Source organism: Dama dama, chromosome 11 (genome assembly GCF_033118175.1).
Source record: "Dama dama isolate Ldn47 chromosome 11, ASM3311817v1, whole genome shotgun sequence".
NCBI lineage: Eukaryota > Metazoa > Chordata > Mammalia > Artiodactyla > Cervidae > Dama > Dama dama.
Genome location: NC_083691.1, coordinates 77028435 through 77053174, shown reverse-complemented (window position 1 = coordinate 77053174; position 24740 = coordinate 77028435). Strand labels below are relative to the sequence as shown.

The 24740-nt window shown below is 36.3% G+C and overlaps 1 protein-coding gene across 2 annotated transcripts in view; it reads left to right on the top strand.

The window, feature by feature from the left end:
* The window catches only part of CAMKMT (calmodulin-lysine N-methyltransferase), a 410220-nt gene that overhangs the window by 12190 nt on the left and 373290 nt on the right, over positions 1–24740 (top strand). For both annotated transcript variants that reach the window (XM_061155491.1, XM_061155490.1), the window contains exons 2-3: positions 1101–1273; positions 9922–9986. In XM_061155491.1, coding sequence (XP_061011474.1) covers positions 1101–1273; positions 9922–9986 — 238 coding nt within the window. The remainder of the gene's footprint in view (positions 1–1100; positions 1274–9921; positions 9987–24740) is intronic.

Below are 24740 nucleotides of genomic sequence, written 5' to 3'. Positions count from 1 at the left end.
GCTGGAGTGGGTTGCCATGCTCTCCTCCAGTGGATCTTCCCAACGCAGGGATTGAACCCAGGTCTCCTGCATTGCAGGCAGATTCTTTACCATCTGAACCACCAGGGAAGCATCTTGGTTCCTTAACCAGGGATTATTAAACTCATGCCCTTGACAGTGAAAGCTGGGAGTCCCAGCCACTGGACCACTAGGGAATTCCCCTTATTTTGTTTTGATAAAAATTGTCATTTAGAGACAGCAGTATGTGCATTAAGTGATTTCATTGCTGCTAGTTTGGTCTAGTGGGTTGCCATTTCCATCTCCAGGAGATCTTCCCAACCCAGGGATGAATCCAGGTCTCCCGCATTGTAGGCTTGACCACTTTACCGTCTGAGCCGCCAGGGAAGTCTCTTTCAGTGGTCAGATGTAGGTAATACATGTATAGTTTTAAAAAATAAAATACATCACTAATTTATATTATACTTCATTCAGATTCAGAGCTACAGTGTTTTTGCTTAACCTCATTAGTCTTAACAGCTGTATTGCCTTTCTCTCTTACTTAAGAACCCAGTTTTCAGTGACACCAACAAATTACTTATTTGATGTTAAAACACACACACACACATACACACACACACACACACACACACACACACACACACACACCCGGCTCAGAATAACATATTGCTCCTGTCTAGGTATACACACGTGCACACATGCACACACATGCTCAGAATAACATACCTGCTCCTGACTAGGTAGTATGCTTTGAAATTCCACTTTTACCCCCTAATTCTACAAACTGTTGAAGGTGCTGCTTGTCTTCTCAGACCTTTCTTTCGGGATTGAATGTCTCACAAGAAGAGTGGTTACAAAAGCCAGCCTCTTCTCACTAGATTTACCTTGTTAGACATTAGACTGGTAGATCTTCAGTGTTGCCCTTGTGCTCCGATGCCTTTGAGTAGCATTTTAAAATGTTCTGTGCATCTTTTCTAGTTTTCAGTAAGGCAGTGGTCTGAATTATCTGCCATTATCAAAAATGAAAGTCCCCTTACCTCTTAAATGTTAAATGTTGTATTTATATAATATTTGTGACCACACTACTTGGTTTTATTTCAAAGGTTCTGAAACAAAAACACCTGGATGACTGTCTACGACATATATCTGTAAGAAGATTTGAATCATTTAATCTGTTTTCAGTAACAGAAGTCAAAAAACTGGAAACTGAAGAGGAAGCTGGTGCCTGGGTCCAATACACGAGCATCTTCTATCCTGAATACAGTGTTTTCTTAAGGTAAACATCACTCCAGTTAAGACTTTTTTTAAGCATTTTTCTCTTGTAAAAGGAAAACAATCTACTAAGAATCGAATTGTTCATTCTATTGAATTTGCGAGCAGTCTTTATCAGAATTTAGGTTTTATAACTTTGTGTTTGGAAATGCTGCTTTAACTGGGTCTTGCTATGTTCTCAGAACTAAAGAAAAAAACATTCCAAGGAATGTATTGGCATTTGAAGATAAAATTCAAATCAAAGAGTTCTTTTAACCATTCTCTCATAACATTTGATATGAAAAAAAGCCAAGTTCTTCTTGAGGCTGTAAGTGAAAACAGACTTTTTCCAAACTACTCTTCAAGTAGTAGTTATTTGAAAAATCAAGCTTTGGTATTTTTCCTATTCATGTTTTGTCACTTTCAGAAGAATCTTAAAAATAGGAGGAGAAAATTCAGCAGAAAACAGTGATAGTGTGAAAAGCATACAGACTGTTCTGGTTTTAAAAATCATTAGAAAAGAGTTAAGAGAGTTGCAAACTGAGGTTATAAGATACCATTTTTACAGAATTAATTTTTCTCTCACAGTTATAGTCTAGCATGTTGCAACATTACTTCAGGTGTTTGATTTTTATAAAATCTGCCTTTTTCTTGACAAGATTACACATTTTGAAAGGAAGGGAGAAGCACATTTACAGTAATTGTAGAAAAATCAAAAAGCATTTTAAGTGGAAATATGTCTGAATACAGTTTAGGTGAGTTAGGAATAATTTTAAGAAAAGTGTTTTCACAAAGGATGTCTATTTATAGTATATGTTTCTTGAACTATTTTAGTTTAAGATATCTAAGCTTTGAAAGATACCGTAACAGCTGAATATTTAGGATTTGGATAAAAATTGATTAGGGTGGGCAGGGAAGTACAGTTAGGATCTGATTTCATAATACTGCCTTACTGAAAACTCTAAATAGGGATAAAAACTTTGGGGTTTGTGTACATCTATTGTGAAATTCTAATTAGAACACCTCAATTGCCTGGCATTTGTGATGGAGGCGATTAGTTTAGTCCTTGATTAGGAAGGAAAGAAAAGTGTATTAAATACTTACTGTGTGCCAGGTATAGCACCCAGTGCTTTGATGTATTCTAATTCATGTTCTCCTTCCAATAACTCTGTGAAGCAGGAATGAAGATAATTAAACAGTTGGAAGATAGAGTCTATAAGAATATTAAAGAGAAGGAGAAACAGTAAGGTATAAACTTCTAAAACTTATCTTCTGCCTCCACTGTGATAAGAGGCAATAAGTGTAAACTGTGCCAAGAATAACTTCCTGACATCTTCAAGGCCCTGGTAAGACTTAGCCAGAGAAAGTGTGAACTCTTCTGTTCTTAGGAGCTTTCAAAATAAGACATTGTTCTCTACTTGGAGAACACTTGGTGGAGATGACCTTGATATAGAAGCAAGACTCTTCTCTAGCAGTGTGGCTCTTTGTGATATAACCATTTTTGAAAGAATAAATATTTCTATGTTAATATTACACTAAATCCTACAGAAAGATTCTTTATAGAAAGAAGACAGGTGGCTGAGCTAGAATTTTGGCACAATGGATGCCAGGATTTTTTTCTCTTTTTTTTCAAACTAGCTGGTATCGCTCCACATCAGTAAACATATAGAATTCTAGAGCTGAATTATGATCTTAGAATAAAAATATGTAATCATAGCAGCATTAATAATGGCTGACAGTTGAGTGCTGGGCCACGTGACAAGCACTTTTGTGAGTGGTTTACATGTATTAGTTTATTTAATTCACAGCATCTTATGGGCAAATGCTGATTTTATCTTCATTTTACAGATGAGAATATAAATAAGATGATTGAGGTCACACAGCCAGTAATTGGGTGTCATAGGTACTCCTTTAAAACTTGGCAAGATTGGCAACTGAGGCAAATGTGGATACTAAATTTATATTTAAAAAGTACAGTTTTAATGTTAGTAGTATTAACAGCAGGTGTGACTATTAAAACAGCTTTTATTCTCTTGTATTTTATTTTGTATTTTAGAAGGAACTTTATGTGTGTGTTGTGTTCAGTAGCTAAGTCATGTCTGACTCTTTGCAGCCCTGTGACCTGCAGCACGCCAGGCTTCCCTGTCCTTCACTATCTCCTGGAGTTTGCTCAGATTCATGTCCTATGAGTTGGTGATGCTAGCTAACCACCTCTTCCCCTGCCACCCCCTTCCTCTTTTGCCTTCAGTCTTTCCCAGTATCGGGATCTTTTCCAATGAGTCGGCTCTTTGAATCAGGTGACCAAGATACTGGAGCTTCAGCTTCAGCAAATCCTAAAAGATGATCCTGGTAAAAGTGCTGCACTCATTTTTTTAGTAAATTTGGAAAGCTTAGCAGTGGCCACAGAGCTGGAAAAGGTCAGTTTTCATTCCAATCCCAAAGGAAGTGAGAGTATTGTGCCAAAGAATGTTCAAACCATCAGACAATTGCGCTCATTTCACATGCTGGTAAGGTTATGGTCAAAATCCTTCTTCAAGCTAGGCTTCAACAGTATGTGAACCAAGAACTTCCAGGAGTACAAGCTGGGTTTAAAAAAGGCAGAGGAACCAGAGATCAAATTGTCGACGTTAGTTGGCTTGTTAAGAAAGCAAGGGAATTCCAAAAAAACATCTACTTCTGCTTCATTGACTATACAAAAGCCTTTGTCTGTGTGGATCACAACAAACTGCAGAAGGAACTTTATAGTACCTTCAAAATGTGATGCAGTGTATATAGAAAATAACTCATTGAGTCATGTTTTCATGAAGCTTAAATCACAGATATGGGCCCATTATAATCTAATTTTCTAGTTTATTTTAAACTCCAATCATGATTGTGTAGTTTGCTTGCATATACATGTATTCACAGTTTCAATAAATCAAAATGTTCTCTTGATATTTTTAAAATTTTCCTATTTTAATGTAGAAATGCTGTACAAATCTAGTTTCCTCTAACTAGTAGATGTAAGACTGAAAAAATAAGGCTTTAGCCATTTATTTTTGAAAGAGCTCCAAAGTAAGTTGCATCTAGAATCATGTTTTTTAAACCTTGCCCTTCTGAAAATCTTTGTTATTATGCAGCCTTTGAGGACCCATTCCATTCTCTGGCTTACTTTTTCTAATTTTGGGGGACCGCTTTTTTTTGTAATCAAGGTAAAAAGTAATCATTTTAACCACTTTGAATTGTGCAATTAGTGGTTTTTAGTACATTTACAATGTTGTGGAACCATCACCACTCTCTAATTTCAAACGTTTTTCATCACCATGAAATGAAGCCCCATTCCCTTTACTAGTAACTCTCCATCTTACTCCTTCCTCTCCCTCCTGGCAACCACTTATCAACTTTCTATCTGTATAGATTTGCCTATTCTGGACACTTTATTTAAGTAGAATCATATGATATATGCCCTTTTATGTTTGGCTTCTTTCACTTAACATAATGTGTTTTGATTAATTTATGTTATAGCATGTATCAATACTCCATTCCTTTATTATGGCTGAATAATATTCCAGTATATGGATACTAACATATTTTGTCTATCCATTCATCAGTTGATGAACATTTGGGTAATTTCTACTTTTTGGCTATTATGAATAATGCTACTGAGAGACTGACTTGGTGATCCAGTGGTTAAGAATCTGCCTGCCAGTGCAGGGAGCTCAGGTTTAGTCAGGGAGCTGAGAGCCCACATGATTGAGAGCAGCTAAGCCCATGCACTGTAACTAACGAGCCCAGGCTCAGCCTGTGAGCCAAACTCCTGAACCCGCATACCCAGTCCTGAAGCCCGCATGCCCACATCCCATGCTGTGTAACAACAGAAGCCACCACAATGAGAAGACCGCCCACCACCACTAAAGTAACCCTTGCTCGCCACAACTAGAGAAAGCTTACATGCAGCAATGAAGACCCAGCATAGCCAGAAATACAATTTTTTTAAAAAGTAGAGAAAATAATGCTACTATGAACATTCACGTACAAGTTTTTATGTGAATCTATAATTTTATAAATCTCATAGGTGTGTCCTGAGGGACAAGGTTACTGGGTCATATAGTGACTCTTTATTTAACTTTTTGAAGAATGGCCAAATTGTTTTCTGCAGTGACTGTACCATTTTACCTACTAGGAATATAAGAGAGTTCTAGTTTCTCCCCATGCATGCAAGCTCCTATGATTTTCCCTATATTATTATTATTTTTGTTATTACCATGCTAGTGTGAAGTGATATCTTACTGTTGTTTTGATTTGTAGTCCCCCAGTGACTATGTTTTACGTTTTTTCATATGCACATTGGCCATTTGTATATCTTATTTTCAGAAATGTCTCTTCAAGTCCTTTGCCCACTTTTATTAGGGTTGTTTTTCTCTGTTGTTGAATTGTGAGAGTTCTTTATATATTCTGGATACTTGAACCATATCAGATGTGTGATTTGCAAATAATTTGTCTCATCTTGTGGTTTATCTTTTCACTTTCTTGATAGTATCCTTTGATGTATAAAAGTTTTCAGTTTTGTTCAAGTTCAGTGTATCTGTTTTTTTTTCATTTATTGTTTGTGCTTTGTGGTGCCATACTTAGCCCTCATTTACTTTTAACCTCTAGTTTCAATCTCTTGTACCTTTATGAGTGAAAGTTGTTCAGTCATGTCTGACCCTTTGCAACCCCATAGACTGTAGCCCGCCAGGCTCCTCTGTCCATGGAATTCTACAGGAAAGAGTCCTGGAGTGAGTTGCCATTCCCTTCTCCAGGAGATCTTCCCAAATCAGGGATTGAACCCATGTCTTCTACATTGCAGATGGTTCTTTACCATCTGAGCCACGAGGTAGGCTTCAAATTTTTCTCTGGTAGCTTTTCTTTTTTTTCCTCTTCAAATAAATGTTTGCCCCAGTGACTTGCTCCTTATTTCTTACTCCATGGGCCATTCCTGGGAAAAATCAAAGGTCCTTAGTTCTAGCATAGCTTTAGGTGCTTATAAAAAATGTTGGTTGACTTTTGGAGGAAGAAATTGAGTACTGGTATATTTTCTTTCAGCTTTATTGAGATATAATTGACATATACCATTGTGTAAATTTAAGATATATACTGTGTTGACTTCAATCACTTATGTATTGCAAAATGATTAGCACCATACTATTAGCTAACACCCCTGTCATGTCACATAATTATCATTTCTTTTTTGTGGTTAAAGACCTAGGAAACAAGTTAAAGCTTTGGAATTTAGGAGAACCATGGAGTGAACTTTTTGTATCTTGGCTATGTTAGCAAAAAGTCGTCATTGATATATAACATTAATTATCAGTGTAACGGAAAGATTGAAGTTTGAGAAGTTCCCTTTCTTCTTGAGAAGTTGAGAAGTTCCAATACAGTACGTATTACTGTCCAACCCATTATCCAAGCAAAAATGTGTACTTGCGTAGGTAAACAGTTGAAAGATTAAGGGTAGACAAGATCTTATATCGTTGACACTTGAATAAAGTAGATATTATTGTTGTTCGATTGCTAAGTTGTGTCTGACTCTTTGCAATCCTATAGACTATAGCCTGCCAGACTTCTATGTCCATGGAGTTTTTCAGGGTTGCCATTTCTTTTTCCTGGGCATCTTGCTGACCCAGGTCTTGAACCTGCATCTCTTGCATTAGCAGGCGGCTTCTGCACTCCTGAGCCACCAGGGAAGCCTGAATGAAGTAGGTGATTCTGAACAAAGAACAATCCTTGGGTTTGGAGCAAAGGAAAGGGAACTTGAAATAATCAAACTGAATATTTACCACACTGTGTCCATGGTAGTTTTCTTACAATTAGCACTAATCTTTATACCACTGAGGACAATGATTGTTGACCTTTTTCTTTCAGGAGATGCCATCTTTTAAGGTTTCTCAACTTCATAGATAATTGCTTTTCTTCTTGTAAGTTTTTAAAGGAATGAGATTAGTTCTCCTGTTTCCCTGTCCCTGATTCAATTTAATGCCATAGGGTTTACTTTCTGTTCTTGGCTTCAACAAATAAGGATTCTTGGCTTTCTGTTCTTGGCTTTCAAGTAGATGAGTTTTGTGTCACTTTCTGTTTTGAATACTGCCTTTAACTTTTAAACATGCCCTTTACCTTAATTATCCCAGTTTCTGCTGTTTAGAAATATTTAACTTGTTGCAAAATATATGTACCTTTTTTTTTTTTACTCGTCTCAGATTTCTTCTCAAATGTCTATTTCATTCTGATAGAGAGAGAGAAAGTGCACGAGAGAATCTCTTTATTAAAACTACACCATAAAGCAATTGCTCTTTTAGGTATTTATCCTAAGGAAATAATCAGAAAAGATCTCAGTGCTAATTCTACAAGGATGTTTGTTGAAGTAATATGCATAAAGCACAATAATGGGCATAATCTAAAAATCCAACAGAAGATGTTGGTTCAACAAATTGTGGTGCAATTATTTACTGGACTACTTGGCAGCCATTAAAATAATGTTGCAGGAGAATATTTAATAATGTGAGGAACTTTATAATATGTTAAATGAAAAAAGTACAAATTGCAAAACAGTATGGACAATGTGCTCTGCTATTTAATGACAGGTCTGTGAACATAGCTTAAAATTTGAAGGCTATATACCAAACTATTAACTGTGGTTATCTCTGCATGATAGGATTATGGGAAGTTTTTCCTTGAGGAAGCTATATATTGCTTTTATCTTCAGGAAAAAAAAAATTTGAGCTCTATGCTGTATTGCTGGTCATTTTAATAGCTTCATCTTGTGTTTTAGATGTTAAATGCTTTGTTCTTTTTTCTCTTCTGACATGTGTGCTATGGATTTTTTCCATGTTAGCGTAAATAACCTCTTCTAGAATCTTGCATCCACAGAGAAGATACAGAATCTTCGTACCAATGATGAAAGTTGAATTTGTGGTTGATAGCTTCATTGCCTTAGGTTATGATGCTGTTGAGGCCAATAGTAATTGCAGGTAACTCTTTCTGCATTCTCCCTTGGTCACTCTTTGAAAGAACTAGGTCTCTGCGATAGAAATAAAAAGTTCTTCTGAGAAGGGTATTGCAGTTGACATGTATTTTCTTTCTGTATCTGTTATCTTACTGTATCTCTCTAGGGCTCCCAGAACAAAAGACTGCAGTTTGGATGGCTTTAACAGCAGGTTTTTCTGCTCACATCTGGAGCCTAGGAGCCTCAGATCTAGGTGTTGCAGGTTTGGTTTCATCCAGGGCCTCCTTGGCTTGCATGTGGCTGCGCTCTGCTGCCTCCTCACGTGGCTGTCCCTCTGTGCACAAGCCTTCTTGTCTCTGTGTGTGCTAATCTCCTTTTTGTGTAAGCACAAAAGTCATTTTGCATTAGGGCCCACCCTAATGGGGTCGCAAAGACTTGGACTCGACAGAGCGACTGAACTGAACTGAACTGAATGACCCAATTTTAACCTGATTACCTCTTTGAAGGCCCAGTCTCCAACTTCAGTCACCTTCTGAGGGATGGGGCGTTTAGGGCTTCAGCATATGAATTTCGGAGGGGGCACAGTTCAGTCCATAACAGTGTGCATCATTCATGATAAGTTTTAGTGACAAAGTAGTGTTGATAAAGTAAATTTTATTATGAATTATGAATGCTTATTGTGAACTATTACGATATCCTAAAGAACTTCAGCTATAAGTTATATAGGGGAGCATGTAGAAGATTGTAGATATATTAGCAACAACTTTTAAAAATCACCACTGGAAAAGTAACTCAGACTCTATGATCTATTGACAGTTGGGTTCGTTTGTTTATGAAAAATAGTATCTTTTATAACTATTAGTAAAATAGCAGTTATCAAATATTTAAAGGGCCATCAAGTGAAGGGAGATGAAAAGGAACAGAATTAAGATCAGTGGGCAAGATACAAAACATTTGCCCCCTGGCACTTAGAACTCCCTATAAATGGAATGTGCAGACTTGAAAGTTGGTTAGTTCTTTGTGACTGAAGTTCTGAATTTGTTGGGCCATTAAAGAGGAAATTGTGTGTTGGGGAGTGTGGTTATGGAGGTTGATTACTTTTTTTAGTTTTAGATTGTTGAAGTGTAGAGTTTTGTTGTCTCTAAAAAGGTAAATAATTTATCTCACACTTATAATTAAAATAATAAAATACTTATTAGTACTTTAAAATGTAGATTAATCATCAAGAAATGTTATTGCATTAAATATCCCAAAGACTAGTCTGTCCTTTTCCTTCTCCCTCTAGTGGGCAGCTGGAGAAGGCAATGGCACCCCACTCCAGTACTCTTGCCTGGAAAATCCCATGGACAGAGGAGCCTGGTAGGCTACAGTCCATGGGGTCGCGGAGAGTCGGACATGACTGAGCGACTTCATTTTCACTTTTCACTGTCATGCATTGGAGAAGGAAATGGCAACCCACTCCAATGTTCTTGCCTGGAGAATCCCAGGGACGGGGGAGCCTGGTGGGCTGCCGTCTATGGGGTCATACAGAGTCGGACACGACTGAAGCGACTTAGCAGCAGCAGCAGCAGCTAGTGGGCAGAAATACTGTAAAAGCACAACATGGAAAGGTTTGTTACTATTCAGTGTATCACAATACATAGTGTCAGCTTTAAATAATTAATAAATGTTAATGTGTCAGAGATTAAAGAACATGCTTTATTCCTTTCTAGGCATAATAGTGGATCTTTGAATGTTGAAGATGTTCTTACCAGCTTTGACAATACAGGAAATGTCTGTAAGTTATATACTTATAGAAATAATTTTAGTGTTTTAAAAGTCAGTTTTTAATCTTTTTTTTTCAGTGTTTATTGACTAGCGTATGTCTGTGTGTGTATCATAGAAACTCCTGCTGTTTTTAGCTGTGTTAATAAGCCTCATATAAGATGCACCTACTAAGTGGGATAAGGCAGTTAATTTTATACTTGGAATTTTTGTGTGTGTGTGTAAGACCCACCTGCATTTGAATCTTGGTTCTGAAATTAATCTTGAGCAATTTATATTGTCTCCATGGCCTTATTCTTTTTCATCTCTCAGAACTGAATATAAAGTATATAAAGTGTGTAATGTACTATATCCCTCATAGTTGATATCAGTAAATGAATTTTTTTATTATTACCTGTGATGAGTACCTCTAAAGCTTTTTTTCCCTAACAATGAAGATAATATTATTAAGGATTATTCTGATGTAGTAAAATAAACTATTTTGATTGAACTAAATAGGGCAGAAGGAACACTGGATTCTCTAGCACTATCCCTTTTGTTTCTTGTTTCCATTTTGACCTTTTCAGTTAATCAGTCCAACATAGGGGCTGTCTCTCCCTTTTTTGCTGTGTTTCGGATGTGTGCATTTCTACTTCTTGCTTATTCTTTCACTGGAGAATAAACCCAGAACATTTTTCCTTGCTGCTAATATACTTTAATAGAATATTTTTGTTTTATTCTTTATTATAATACTATAGAATATATTATCTTTTGATCTTAGTCTTTAATTACATCGTGATGGATTTCTCCACTGAGTAAATCATTTCATCATAATGTCATACAATGATAGAAGTCAAACAAGAATATCTTTATATCATGGTGTTGAACAATATACCATGATAGAAGCTGTGTACTTCTTTCTGTGTGCTGCATAGGCTATTTTCCTTAAGATAGTGGATTATCAATGAAATATGACCATTTTAAATGTAAAAATTATATTCTAGTGCTTTTCTTTTCAAAAGAAAATTTATAACTGTAATCATTTATTGTCTGAACTAAAATAACATACTGAGCAAGAAGTACTCATTTTAGATCAGCAAAGAATAATGTCCAACAATACTCAGGCAATAATCTTGTTCTTATGCCCACATTATAGCAAGCTTTTTATTGCTGAGAAAAGTATTTATGTATTTTGTCACTAAGAAATCTAAATATCCTAAAATTATCCTAAAATATTTAAAATAATGTAATTTTATTTTTTGTGGACAGTGATAGGCATACCTTTTAGTTTTTATATGCTGATGCTGGCTAAATTCTTTCCCAATATTATTACTAATGCTAATTATTACTAATGCTAATGGTGGTTGAGACATTCTCCTTTAGTTCTTTGATAATGTAAAATATCATTAAGTCAGGCTTTGCTGTGCTCAGTTATGTCCGACTCTTTGTGATTCTATGGACTGTAGCTTGCCAGACTCCTCTGTCTATGGGAATTCCTCAGGCAAGAATACTGGAGTGGGTTGCCATGCCCTCCTCCAGGGGATCTTCCCAACCCAGGGATCAAACCCAGGTCTCTAGCATTGCAGGCGGATTCTTTACCGTCTGAGCCACCAGGGAAGCAGGTCAGGCTTATGCATGTGTAATTTAGGAACAAAGTCCTAAAATGCTATATGTGAATTAAAAAAATTTTTTGTTTTTTGGCCATGCCACATGACATGCAGGATCTTAGTTCCCCAAGCAGGGGTGGAAACCCTCACCTCTGCAGCAGAAGTGCAGAGTCTTAACCACTGGACTGCCAGGAAGTCCTGAATATGGATTTTTGGTTTGGTAATGTGAAAATCAAGTATTGTTCCCAGTGGCTCAGTATGAAATAGGGCCACTAGCTGGCAGCATTATGTAAAAAAAATTTTTTCCCTTAAGGTCTAAGCTATTATTTTGTTTATGAATGATATATAAATACTTCTCAAACATTTTTTCCCATCAACTTGTCTGCACCTACCCTCCTCCTCAAGTTGTTGTTGCATTGACAAATGGAGCTTTGTATGGTTAAGCTTCCCACCCCCCCCCCCCCCCCCCACTGCTGCACATTGTTTGGTAGAAAGACTTGAATCTTTGGAATTAGAACCACTAGTTTCTTGGTTCTGAAATTAATCTCGAGCAGTTTATATTATCTCCAGGAGCCTCAGGTTTTTTCATCTCTTAGAACTGGATATCTAATGTATTGAAGTGTATAACATACCATATCCCTCATAGTTGATACTCAGTAAATGAATCTGTTGTTACAGTGATGAGTACCTGTAAAGTTTTGCAGTTTTTTTTTCTAATAATGAAGATAGTATTATCAAGGATTATCTTGATGTTGTAAAAGTAAAGTATTTTGATTGAACAAGGTGGGAAAAATAGATCAAATTACACAAATAGTAATTTACTAAAATGTTTTGTCATAAATATGGTCTTAAAAACCTGAATGTAAAAAAAAAAAACTGAATATATTGCCTAAGTAATAATTCAGTAACTTCTAAGTAATAGAAGAGGTGATAAAAATAAAACTTATTAAAGCATGTTTTGTAGTGTTTGTATTACTCTTTAAGAAAAATCTATAATGATATTTCAACTTAATGTAAAATTGGTAAAGTCCTGTTAAAGTAAGTCTTGATTATAATTTTCATATAATTCTTGTCAAGGCTTAAAGTGATCAAGTTTTGAAAAAGTGCTTTTTCAATTGATGTCTCAAATATTTGATTGTACTGTAGTAGTGACATCAGGGGCTTCCCAGGTGACTCAGAGCTAAAGAATCTGCCTGCCAATGCAGGAGACACAGGAGACACGGATTCAGTCCCTGGATTGGGAGGATCCCCTGGTAGGAAATGGCATCCGACTCCAGGATTCTTGCCTGGAACATTCCACAGACAGAACAGTCTGGTGGGCTACAATCCACGGTGTCGCAGAGTTGGACACCACTGAGCTACTCATGCAGGCCCAAAGACATTAGATTGAGTTTGTGACAGGAAAGCCCAGCAGAGGGCGCTACAATCACAAGTCTATCTCACAACTCAATATAATTGGAATAAATAACTTGAATAGTAAGCCTAAGCTTTCATCATGTAAACAAGAAAAATGTATGTTTAAAAGTTTATCTCTGATTTATTTCTTATATATTTAATTGTAGGTATCAGTTTAATATTCATACTTCTAGCTTTAAATACAGGAATACTTTTGGTCTTGTTAATCTTTATAGAGAAATTTCTATACAGGAAAAACAGTTCCTCAATCATCACTGTGGTAGAACACTACTATCATGCTGAAGAATATTTGGGATGAGGAAAAAACGTTTTTAATATGATACCATGAGAGAGCCAGTAGATAGAATTATCTATTTATTCAGGAATTAGTTTCTGGGTTAACATAACTTCCTGATAATTTAAAAAAATAATTAAAGTACTTTATAGTTACAGGCCCCTGTATGTGTTTATACAAAACATACATATGAGAATATATACAAAATATATTTGTGTTTACTGGAACCATTAATCTCAATTTCCAGTTAACTTCAAAAACAAGTAATGCTTTTATTCATTATAAATTTTCAAAGAGCAGAGGATCAGTCTTACTGTTTGAAGTTGTTTGTGCTCTCATCAAAGAGATTTGGGAAAATCTTTAATTTTGGAAAATAAATGAAACCTCTAGATATTTTCTTATTTGGTGATATATTAGAAAAGAAGATATTCCTTTTGTTTGCCTCTATTATTTTAAATGTGTGACTTGCAAACTGTTTCATGTTTTTGAGATATCCTTTCAGTATTTGAATTCCTTTGAATGTTATAGGGAGAAATTAAAATGAATCTCACACAGTCTTCTCTGCATAATAATTCATTGCTCTTTAGGATACGACCCCAGTCTTATTTTTATATACTTAGATTTTCTGTTGTTGAAGGTCAAAACTTCTTTTTTGCTTACCTCTAACTAGGGATAGGTATACATATTTCGTCTTTGGGTCTGGTGCTTGAGAACATACTTCTTTTTAAGGTATCAAAGCTACTTTGTGGAAAGGTCATGTCTGCTATTGATTCATTGTGCCTGGAAAGAGATGCCATCAAGCTACCTAGGGATAAGTATGGGATGCATCCTTCACTTCAGACGAGGTGCTGGCTTCTTTTGTGTTTCATGCAGCATGTCACGCAGATACCTAGGGTCACAGGAGAGTGCTCTGTGGCAGATCTCTGGCTTCTGTTTTCTCTGAGGGCTCAGCCTCCTTTCCAGCCAGTCCCTGACCTCCAATCAAAGAAATCCCATCATGCCGTATCTCTTCTGAAAGCACTTTCTCTTTCTCCACCTCATCTCTTTCCTCCACTGAAATGAATTTTTAAAAAAAATGATTCTCTTCAGCCCTTAATCCAGATTTTACTGCATAGTATATAGTACAACTGTTTGCTACCTGTAAAATGTTTTCAGAGTGGGGAATATAATTGCTTCATTTGAACTCTTTTTTTTTTTTTAAATCATGTTGTCCTTTTGACAGCGTGAACAGATGATTAATACTTCTCATACAATTTATTGATACAATATATACAATATGTGTATAAACCATTAAAGGCTTTGGAAGTCAATATTTACTGTATATTATTGCAATAATCTAGTGTGAATTAGGAGTCCTGGCTAGCACAACAGTACCCCTTAAATCTGGGAAGTGTATTGTTAACATTCCTTCTGCTATTCTTTGAAGTAATTTTTTTTCTCCTCGCTGAGCTACGCAACAGGACCTGTGATGGTTGATGTCTCAGGACATCAACCTAGAGAAATTTATAAACTTTCTACCTTGTATACTCTTACATGAGAAAATGGTGATTTTTTTTCCTCCCCAACAAATCCTGGGTCTAACCTGGACTTTTAATGCACACAGCTGCAGTCTCCTGCTTCTTGGTTCTTTCTAGGGGTCTCATAGTGGGACCTGTTTTGTGGTGTATCCAAAACTCATCTATTTGGGGTTAGTAATTAAGCAAATATTCTTGTTGAAATACAAAATGTTTTCAATTTCTACCTATATTTGGGAGACCAAAGTTGACTGTCTCTTAGGAAATACAATCCAGATTTTTAGTTTTTCTCTTTCATTTTTATTGTGTTATGTAGTTAAGGTCTGGAATATTGGTGGAATTATTTCAGCTTTCAGGAGTGTCAGATTGGATTTAAAGTTTTTCTTCATTCAAATAAAGGCATATTGTGTTTATATCTATGTATGTAGACATATATGCATTTATGGAGGTGTGTATGTATATATTCTTGGTAAGAGCGTTTGATTAAAAAATGAGAACTTTGGGCTTTTGTGGGTAATTGCTCTATTTTTAACTTAGTGGGGTCATGGAAGTATTCTGGAATATGATGCTGAGGTTTTAGCTCTGCCAGTTACTTGCTATGTGATTGTAGGCAAGTTTTTAAACAGATCTTAACTGTTTACAATTGAATAAGAAACAATAACTACCTTTTAGTGTAGTAAACATAATATTAGGTAATGTGAAAATACTGTGTAAACTGTAGGTAATATTTGTATTAGTATTTTGTTGTTAATACTAATATCATGTCTCATTTATTCTAAGATCTTTTCAATATCTTTGATATTGGAAAATAACACAAAATAGGAAATATTTTTGTGTTTTAATGTTTTATGTTATTTTGTACATGAAAACAGTGCAAAGTCACATTATGAAAAGTATAATATTACTGCAGAAATACATATGTAAATCAGTGTTTTATAAAAGAAACTTCAGAAAGACAAAAATATATGTGATTTATTATGTGATAAAGATGGAATTTCAGTGGGAGTGGAAAGGATGAATTTTTCAATAAATAGTTTGTCTAGGAATTTAGAAAAAAAAATCAAATCTCTTCCTTTATACTATGTAATTACCAAAATTAATTTAAGATAGTTAAATATTTAATTAACAAATTCTAACACTTCTAGATATTTCAGATGAATACTTTTAAGATATTGAAATAAGTAAGGCCTTTCTAAGTGTGACCCAAGTCCTATGAATTTAAAAATAAATAGATTGACTAAATAAAGATTTAAAGTCACTTTATTCAAAAAGTAGCAAAAAAGTTGAAAGGGAAATGACAAACTGATAATTATTATTTATGACATATACACGGACAAAGATGTATTCTCTTTATTGTGTGAAGAGCTCCCACAAAGAAATAGCAAAAGCAGGCTGCGGATCTATAAGAAAAAGACAAAGCATAGTGAAAATTAGAAAAAAGTAATTCACAAAAACAATGCCAATGCTCTATAAAGACATAAAATGATTATTTGACTAGTAAGGAAGTAATGAAATGCAATTAAAACAGTGAGAATTATTATCAAATTGGCGAAGATGAGCAAAGATAAACAATAATCAGTGAATTGCAGGTACATGTGTACTCTCATCTACCATTGGTGGGAGGGTAAATTGATTCTACTTTTCTAGAGGCAGTCTGGCAATATCTTTCATAATTTTTAGTACCCATATCATCTGATTAATAATTCTTTTTCTAAGAAATAGTGAAACCAAAATGTAAAGGTGGAATATAAAGGAATTCATTATAGCACAGCAAATAACTGGAAAAAATAAATAAATCTTTAATTTTAGATGATTGGTTAATTATGGATATTTCATGAAATGGAATATTTTATAGCTGTACAAGGTCTTTAAAGCATATTAGGTTAAAAAATTACTATAGGGAATATGATTCTATTTTTGTAAAGTACATATATTCTAATTAAGTAGGTATGTGTATGCATAGTTGTTGTTCAGTTGCTAAGTCATGTCCAGACAAAGCATGGTCCACTGGAGAAGAATGGCAGACGACTGCAGCATTCTTGCCTTGAGAACCCCATGAGCAGTATGAAAAGGTGTATGCATAGAACTGTGTCTAAATGTCCACAGTGTTTTGTTGGGGTATTGGGGTTATGGATGATTATCACTTTCTTCTTTATACTTTTTAGCATTTGATTTTTTTTTTTATTGTATTAGGCTTGTATTCAGATCAGTTCAGTTCAGTTGCTCAGTCGTGTCCAACTCTTTGTGACCCCATGAATCACAGCACGCCAGGCCTCCCTGTCCATCACCAACTCCCAGAGTTTACTCAAACTCATGCCCATCGAGTCGGTGATGCCATCCAGCCATCTCATCCTCTGTCGTCCCCTTCTCCTCCTGCCCCCAAGCCCTCCAACAGACTGGTTCCAAATAGGAAAAGGAATACGTCAAGGCTGTATATTGTCACCCTGCTTATTTAACTTATATGCAGAGTACATCATGAGAAACGCTGGGCTAGAAGAGGCACAAGCTGGAATCAAGATTGCTGGGAGAAATATCAATAACCTCAGATATGCAGATGACACCACCCTTATGGCAGAAAGTGAAGAGGAACTAAAAAGCCTCTTGATGAAAGTGAAAGAGGAGAGTGAAAACATTGGCTTAAAGCTCAACATTCAGAAAACTAAGATCATGGCATCTCGTCCCATCACCTCATGGTAAATAGATGGGGAGACAGTGGAAACAGTGTCAGACTTTATTTTTTTGGGCTCCGAAATCACTGCAAATGGTGACTGTAGCCATGAAATTAAAAGATGCTTACTCCTTGGAAGGAAAGTTATGACCAACCTGGATAGCATATTAAAATGCAGAGACATTACTTTGCCAACAAAGGTCTGTCTGATCAAGGCTATGGTTTTTCCAGTAGTCTTGTATGGATGTGAGAGTTGGACAGTGAAGAAAGCTGAGCGCCGAAAAATTGATGCTTTTGAACTATGGTGTTGGAGAAGACTCTTGAGAGTCCCTTGGACTGCAAGGAGATCCAGCCAGTCCATCCTAAAGGAGATCAGTCCTGGGTGTTCATTGGAAGGACTGATGCTGAAGCTGAAACTCCAGTACTTTGGCCATATCATGTGAAGAGTTAATTCATTGGAAGAGACTTCTTTTAGGCAGTGTCATTTTTATTTTGAAAAAAGTGAATACTCTTTAATTTATGTCAATGTATGACAAAACCCACTACAATATTGTAAGTAATTAGCCTCCAACTAATAAAAATAAATGGAAAAAAAAAAAGTGAATACTCTTTAATTTCCAAATTGAGTGATAATTTTTTTTTTTTTTTTTACTGAAAGCTGTGATAAAAATCTCAAATTGCTTAGGACAATACTGTGGGAAAAAGGAGCAATTAATTTTACTACTGAAAAAATATAGTGTATTTTCTATTTTCTTTTTGAGTTTCATTTATTTTTATTAGTTGGAGGCCAATCACTCTACAATACTGTAGTGGATTTTGTCATACATTGACATGAGTCAGCCATGGATTTACATGTATTCCCCATCCCGATCCCCTCTCCCACCTCCCTCTCTACCCAATCCCTCTGGGTCTTCCCACTGCACCAGGCCCGAGCACTTGTCTCATGCATCCAACCTGGGCTGGTGATCTGTTTCACTATAGATAATATACATGTTTCGATGCTGTTCTCTCGAAACATCCCACCCTCACCTTCTCCCACAGAGTCCAAAAGTCTGTTCTGTACTTCTGTGTCTCTTTTTCTGTTTTGCATATAGGGTTATCATTACCATCTTTCTAAATTCCATATATATGTGTTAATATGCTGTAATGTTCTTTATCTTTCTGGCTTACTTCCCTCTGTATAATGGGCTCCAGTTTCATCCATCGCATTAGAACTGATTCAAATGAATTCTTTTTAACGGCTGAGTAATATTCCATGGTGTATATGTACCACAGCTTTCTTATCCATTCGTCTGCTGATGGGCATCTAGGTTGCTTCCATGTCCTGGCTATTATAAACAGTGCTGCGATGAACATTGTGGTACACGTGTCTCTTTCAGATCTGGTTTCCTAGGTGTGTATGCCCAGAAGTGGTATTGCTGGGTCATATGGCAGTTCTGTTTCCAGTTTTTTAAGAAATCTCCACACTGTTCTCCAAGTATTTTATTTTTAAACAATACTTTTGTGCAAGGAACTCACATCACTGTTAGATACTAATCTGTTAATTCCCCCAATACGCTTGAAAAAAGTCAAAGATCAAATCATTCTAGGCCTATATTAGGTTGTAGGAGTATAAAGAGGTTAAAAACTCAGTGGAAGAAAATCGAGCTTGAGCATAGATCATTTATAAGTTCTGTTGAAAAATAAATTTTAAAGTTCAGTTCGCAGGCATAGGTAATGGTCAGCAGCCCTGAGACTATAAGGATCCCATGGAGAAGGGACTGCTAACCACTCCAGTATTCTTGCTTGGAGAATTCCATGGACAGAGGAGCCTGGCGGGCTACAGTCTATTGGGTTGCAAGAGAGTCAGACGCAACTGAGCAACCAATAGTTGAGCCTGTAGGAGGCCCCAGTGAGAGTGGGGAGCTGGTGATAGTAGGCAACGCTGGTCTGGATTTGGCTCTTAGGCTGTCTTGAGAATTGCAGTGTGTATGTGTGTGTGTGTGTGTGTGTGTGTGTGTGTGTGTGTGTGTGTGTGTGTGTGTAGCCTTCATTAGAAAGACTTCTAGAGGGTAGTTAGAAAAGATTTCTAGGGGTAGGTTAGGTCTCTAGATGGTAGTTTCCTGAGCTATATGTTTCTAGTCGTCCGACTTCCTGGCTCCTAGTTGTCAGGGCAGCTTTTTCTTTCAACACAATATTGGGTAAACATGCTCCTAAGCCATAAACAGAGTCCTTTGCATTTGCTTATTATTTACCATGGAAGGAACATTTAGAAGACATCTCTTTTTAATTCACTTTAAAATTTTTATTTGAAATTAAAAAATTATGGAGTTGTAATGATTCTCTTTGATAAAAGAAGGTGCTGCTATCATGAGGAAAGACCGAAATAAACCCTATAATCCTTTCTAGATTCATAACATGTATTAATACTTAACCAAGGTATTAATACCAGAAGGTAGTTTATGTCTTTGTTATAAACCTGCTAGTTTCCCCCACCTTTCTACATTTGAAGGGATGTGCTTAATTTAGATGCTTTCAAGTTTTAGCAGAGGATGTGCCAAGCAAGCCTTCTTCCTCCCAGCAAATTCTGAATAGTACTTCTTTATCTTCTTTCAGATTGCTACCATTTTTTTTTTTTTTTTTTGCATCCCTTACAGTATTAGGGACTTTGTGAATATTCTTCCCATTTAGTCTTCTGAACAATTTTGCAAGTGGCAAGGAAACTGATACTCAGATAAAAATAACTTGCTTAAAAAATAATATTTAGTAAACAGTCACATAGGAATTTATGCCTATTCTACTATATTTCTTAAAGGTAGCATTTCTCCAAAATGACAAGGAATGAATTTTAGAAGTTCATGGTGGATATTGAAACTAAAAGTGGTAGCTTAGAGTGCAAGAAAATAACTTTGGCAAATGGGAAAGAATTCTGTCCAGTGGATTGTGTCTCAGAAGAGACTGATTAAAGGTCACTGGCAAATGGGCTCTCTAGGGTTTCTGAAAGGTAGTTGACAGTCTAATGGAGTGGGGATTTAGGGAGCAAGGATGGGGTGAAAGAATGCATTGTCTATTAATAGTCTAAAACCAAATGTGGGTTTTATTTTATTTCAATTTTTTTTTCTTTTTTGAGAAGTGCTGCTTTTTGCACAATAATATATCCTAATACTGATTTGTGTTTTTTACATAGCCCTTTCTCTAAGGTACTCAATGTGTTTCTCAAGCTTATGGCTATAGTGATATTTATATTTGCTTATATAAGCATTAGTCACACAAAAAGCTCAACTGAGTATTTCTGTCTTTAGGAAAATAGCGTGGATTTGGACAGTCTTTCCACAGAGAATAGTGGATCTTTGGACATTTGTTTGGCCTGTATGTGTTGCCACACTCTGTGAATTCTTGATGTGAATAAAATATTTGATGATTGAATGAATTTAGTATTTGTATGTGTGTATCTTTTTATTAAAAAAATTTTTTTTAATGTGGGCCATTTTTAAAGTCATCTATTGAATTTGTTACAGTCTTGCTTTTCCTGTTTATGTTCTGATTTTCTGGCCCCAAGGCATGTGGAGTCCTAGCTCCCCAACCAGGGTTCAAACCCAAACCCCCCTTATTAGAAGGCGAAGTCCCAACCTCTGGAATGCCAGGGAGATTCCTCTCTTCTGTTTTGTGTTCTCCTTTCTCACCCTTCACTTGCTACTCCTAGCCTTGAGTCTAAGTATTTGTGTTAAATCCTGGGGAGTGGGGATAGTCATAGAAGGAATTAAGAGAAGTTCCCGATCGTTCTGTCTATGTGTGTTGGAAAATGTGGATGTTTTCTGTACATTGGAGATGCTGCACGTGCTCACAGTCTGCTTGTTCTGAATCAGGTGGAGTCTTTGCTTCTGGTGGCAAATTCACGGTTTGTTTGAAGCCTTCGGTGGCGGGGGCCAGACTTTTGTGTCATTGCCATGTCATTGTCATTTCCCTGGGCTCCCATAGTTTCTGACTGAAAGATATAGTAGAACCTAGACTTAAAACTTAAGCATCATTTTTAATTGTGATAGTCAAAGAAAGGCAAATAATACTTTGATCAATCTTGGAGTTTGGTTTTACTTTAATGTTTGACAACGTAATCAGTATTTAGTGGGGATTTGTTGTGCTACTGTTATGTATGATTGAGAAATAGCATGAATTTATGTAAACCAGGACTTCTCTGCTGCTACTTGTGCCCTGGATTCCTTTAAAGGAGAAATTATAATGATGAGAAGGGGAACTTTGACTCATGTTGCCTCCTTGGATCTTTCTCTTATAAATCCTACAGATTTGTAGTTTATATCCTACAATTTTAGCTCTGAATTTTGTATCATATCGTATTAGCTATTTGTTAATTTTTTTCTCTGCCAAATAAAGTATAGCCCTCCAGATTGCAGGCACCATAGCCTTTATGGTTCAGTCTCAAGGGGGTGTTAGTCTGAAGTCCATTCAACAAAAGTATTTTCAAATAACTTGGGTATTTTACCTCTTTTGATTAAGTGACTTGAGAGCAACAGAGTCTTTATCAATTTTTCTTTTTTTCCCCCTTCTCCCGTCCTCTACTGTTCTATTTTGATACTGATGCTGGACTTCTACATACAAAACAATCAAACAGAAAACTTTAGAAAGCAGTTCTCTTGTCTCTGTCATAACTCTTCCCTTTTGCCCATTCCTCCGGATTCTCGATCATAGGACTCAGGAACTGGCCTGTCAAGGTTGGATCGTCCTGGAGGGTATGAGCCTCGGGTAGTCAGAGGCAAGAGACTGAAGCAGATCAGTTTCTTTTAGTTAGGGTGACTGTACAGTCAAGTTTGTCTGGCCTGATCCCAGTTTATCCCTGATGTTCTTAGCAAAATTATTAACTGTACCTACTTTCACTGCCCATAGTGTCCTGCTTTGGATGATAAATTATATGCCAGGTTTTAGAAGACCTAAGAGAGATATATTGGAAGCTTATGTTAATTGTTTATAGCTAGGCAAACCTCTTAATTCTGCTATAATACCTGTACAAAGTCTGGCTTAAGTGGTATAGTATCTGACAAAGTCTGGCTTAATATTGTTAGTTTTCATTCTAATCCCAAAGAAAGGCAATGCCAAAGAATGCTCAAACTACCGCAAAATTGCACTCATCTCACACACTAGTAAAGTAATGCTTAAAATTCTCCAAGCCAGGCTTAAGCAATATGTGAACCGTGAACTTCCAGATGTTCAAGCTGGCTTTAGAAATGGCAGAGGAACCAGAGATCAAATTGCAAACATCCGCTGGATCATCAAAAAAGCAAGAGAGTTCCAGAAAAACATCTATTTCTGCTTTATTGACTATGCCAAAGCCTTTGACTGTGTGAATCACAATAAACTGTGAAAAATTCTGAAGGAGATGGGCATACCAGACCACCTGACCTGCCTCTTGAGAAACCTGTATGCAGGTCTGGAAGCAACAGTTCGAACTGGACATGGAACAACAGACTGGTTCCAAATAGGAAAAGGAGCACGTCAAGGCTATATATTGTCACCCTGCTTATTTAACTTATATGCAGAGTACATCATGAGAAATGCTGGGCTGGAAGAAGCACAAGCTTGATTCAAGATTGCCAGGAGAAATTATCAATAACCTCAGCTATGCAGATGACACCACCCTTATGGCAGAAAGTGAAGAGGAACTAAAGAGCATCTTGATGAAAGTGAAAGAGAAGAGTGAAAAAGTGGGCTTAAAGCTCAACATTCAGAAAACTAAGATCATGGCATCTGGTCTCATCACTTCATGAGAAATATATGGGGAAACTGGAAACAGTGGCTAACTTTATTTTGGGGGGCTCCAAAATCACTGCAGATGGTGACTGCAGCCATGAAATTAAAAGACGCTTACTCCTTGGAAGGAAAGTTATGACCAACCTAGATAGCATATTAAAAAGCAGAGACATTACTTTGCCAACAAAGATCCGTCTAGTCTAGGCTATGGTTTTTCCAGTGGTCATGTATGGATGTGAGAGTTGGACTGTGAAGAAAGCTGAGTGCCAAAGAATTGATGCTTTTGAACTGTGGTGTTGAAGAAAACTCTTGAGAGTCCCTTGGACTGCAAGGAGATCCAGCCAGTCCATCCTAAAGGAGATCAGTCCTGGGTGTTCATTGGAAGGACTGATGTTGAAGCTGAAACTCCAATACTTTGGGCACCTCATGCGAAGAGCTGACTCATTTGATAAAACCTTGATGCTGGTAAAGATTGAGGGCAGGAGGAGAAGGGGACGACAGAGGATGAGATGGTTGGATGGCATCACCGACTCAATGAACACGAGTTTGGGTAAACTCCAGGAGTTGGTGATGGACAGGGAGGCCTGGTGTGCTGCGGTTCATGGAGTCCCAAAGAATCGGACACGACTGAGTGACTGAATTGAATTGAACTGAACTAAGTATTGATTCATTTGAATCCTTAGTCACACCTAAATGAATCCATTCATTCTCTGTAAGTGTACTTGAATTCAGTATATATAACAGATAGGTAAATCTGCGCCTCAGTTTTAGAGGCTGTATACTACAGGCCCCATGAACTAATAGAAACTGAATTTAGAACACATGCAAATTTTGATTAGCTAATGCTAATGCAGTAATTGAAAAAAAATTGAATTACTGCCAAGATTTGAAAATAGGAAGCTTCACATAACAACCTAGATTTTTACTTTCTCTTTGAGGAAAATAATGATCTAGTGGTCTGATCTCACATAGTAATCATTATCTGGAGCTGAGCAGATTCTCCATTTTGCCCCCTTATCATCACACCCATGGGCGTTTGAATTTGCAACCTCTGATACGTATTATGTATTTGGATGCACTTAAAAGCAGGTTTATTGTCCTACATTTTCAGATTATTTAGTTATATATTTAAGAAGAGTCAATTCTGATTAGTCATTTTGTTTATTAAAGCTAATTAAGTAAAATGCTTATAAATTCTTTGGGGAGTCAGCTTTTTTTAATTCAACAGGTTAGTCATTCATTTTTGGAAAATCTTTTTCCCATACTATCTAAGAATGTAAGTAGCTATTGACTAATATTTATGTTGTTATATTTAATGGAAAATAAGATATTATGATATTATTTTAAATATTTTCTACAGTCAATACCTGTAAGAAAACATATATTTGAAGCTTAATCATTTCAGTTAAAATTATAAAATACATTGAAAAATGAAACTGAAAAGTAGTATAGAGCTATAGGAGAAATTTTAAATGTTTGTGGGTATATGTATGTATATATGCATTATATATATATGTGTGTATATATATATATAAGATATATAGTTAACTTTATCTTCATTTATGTCTCC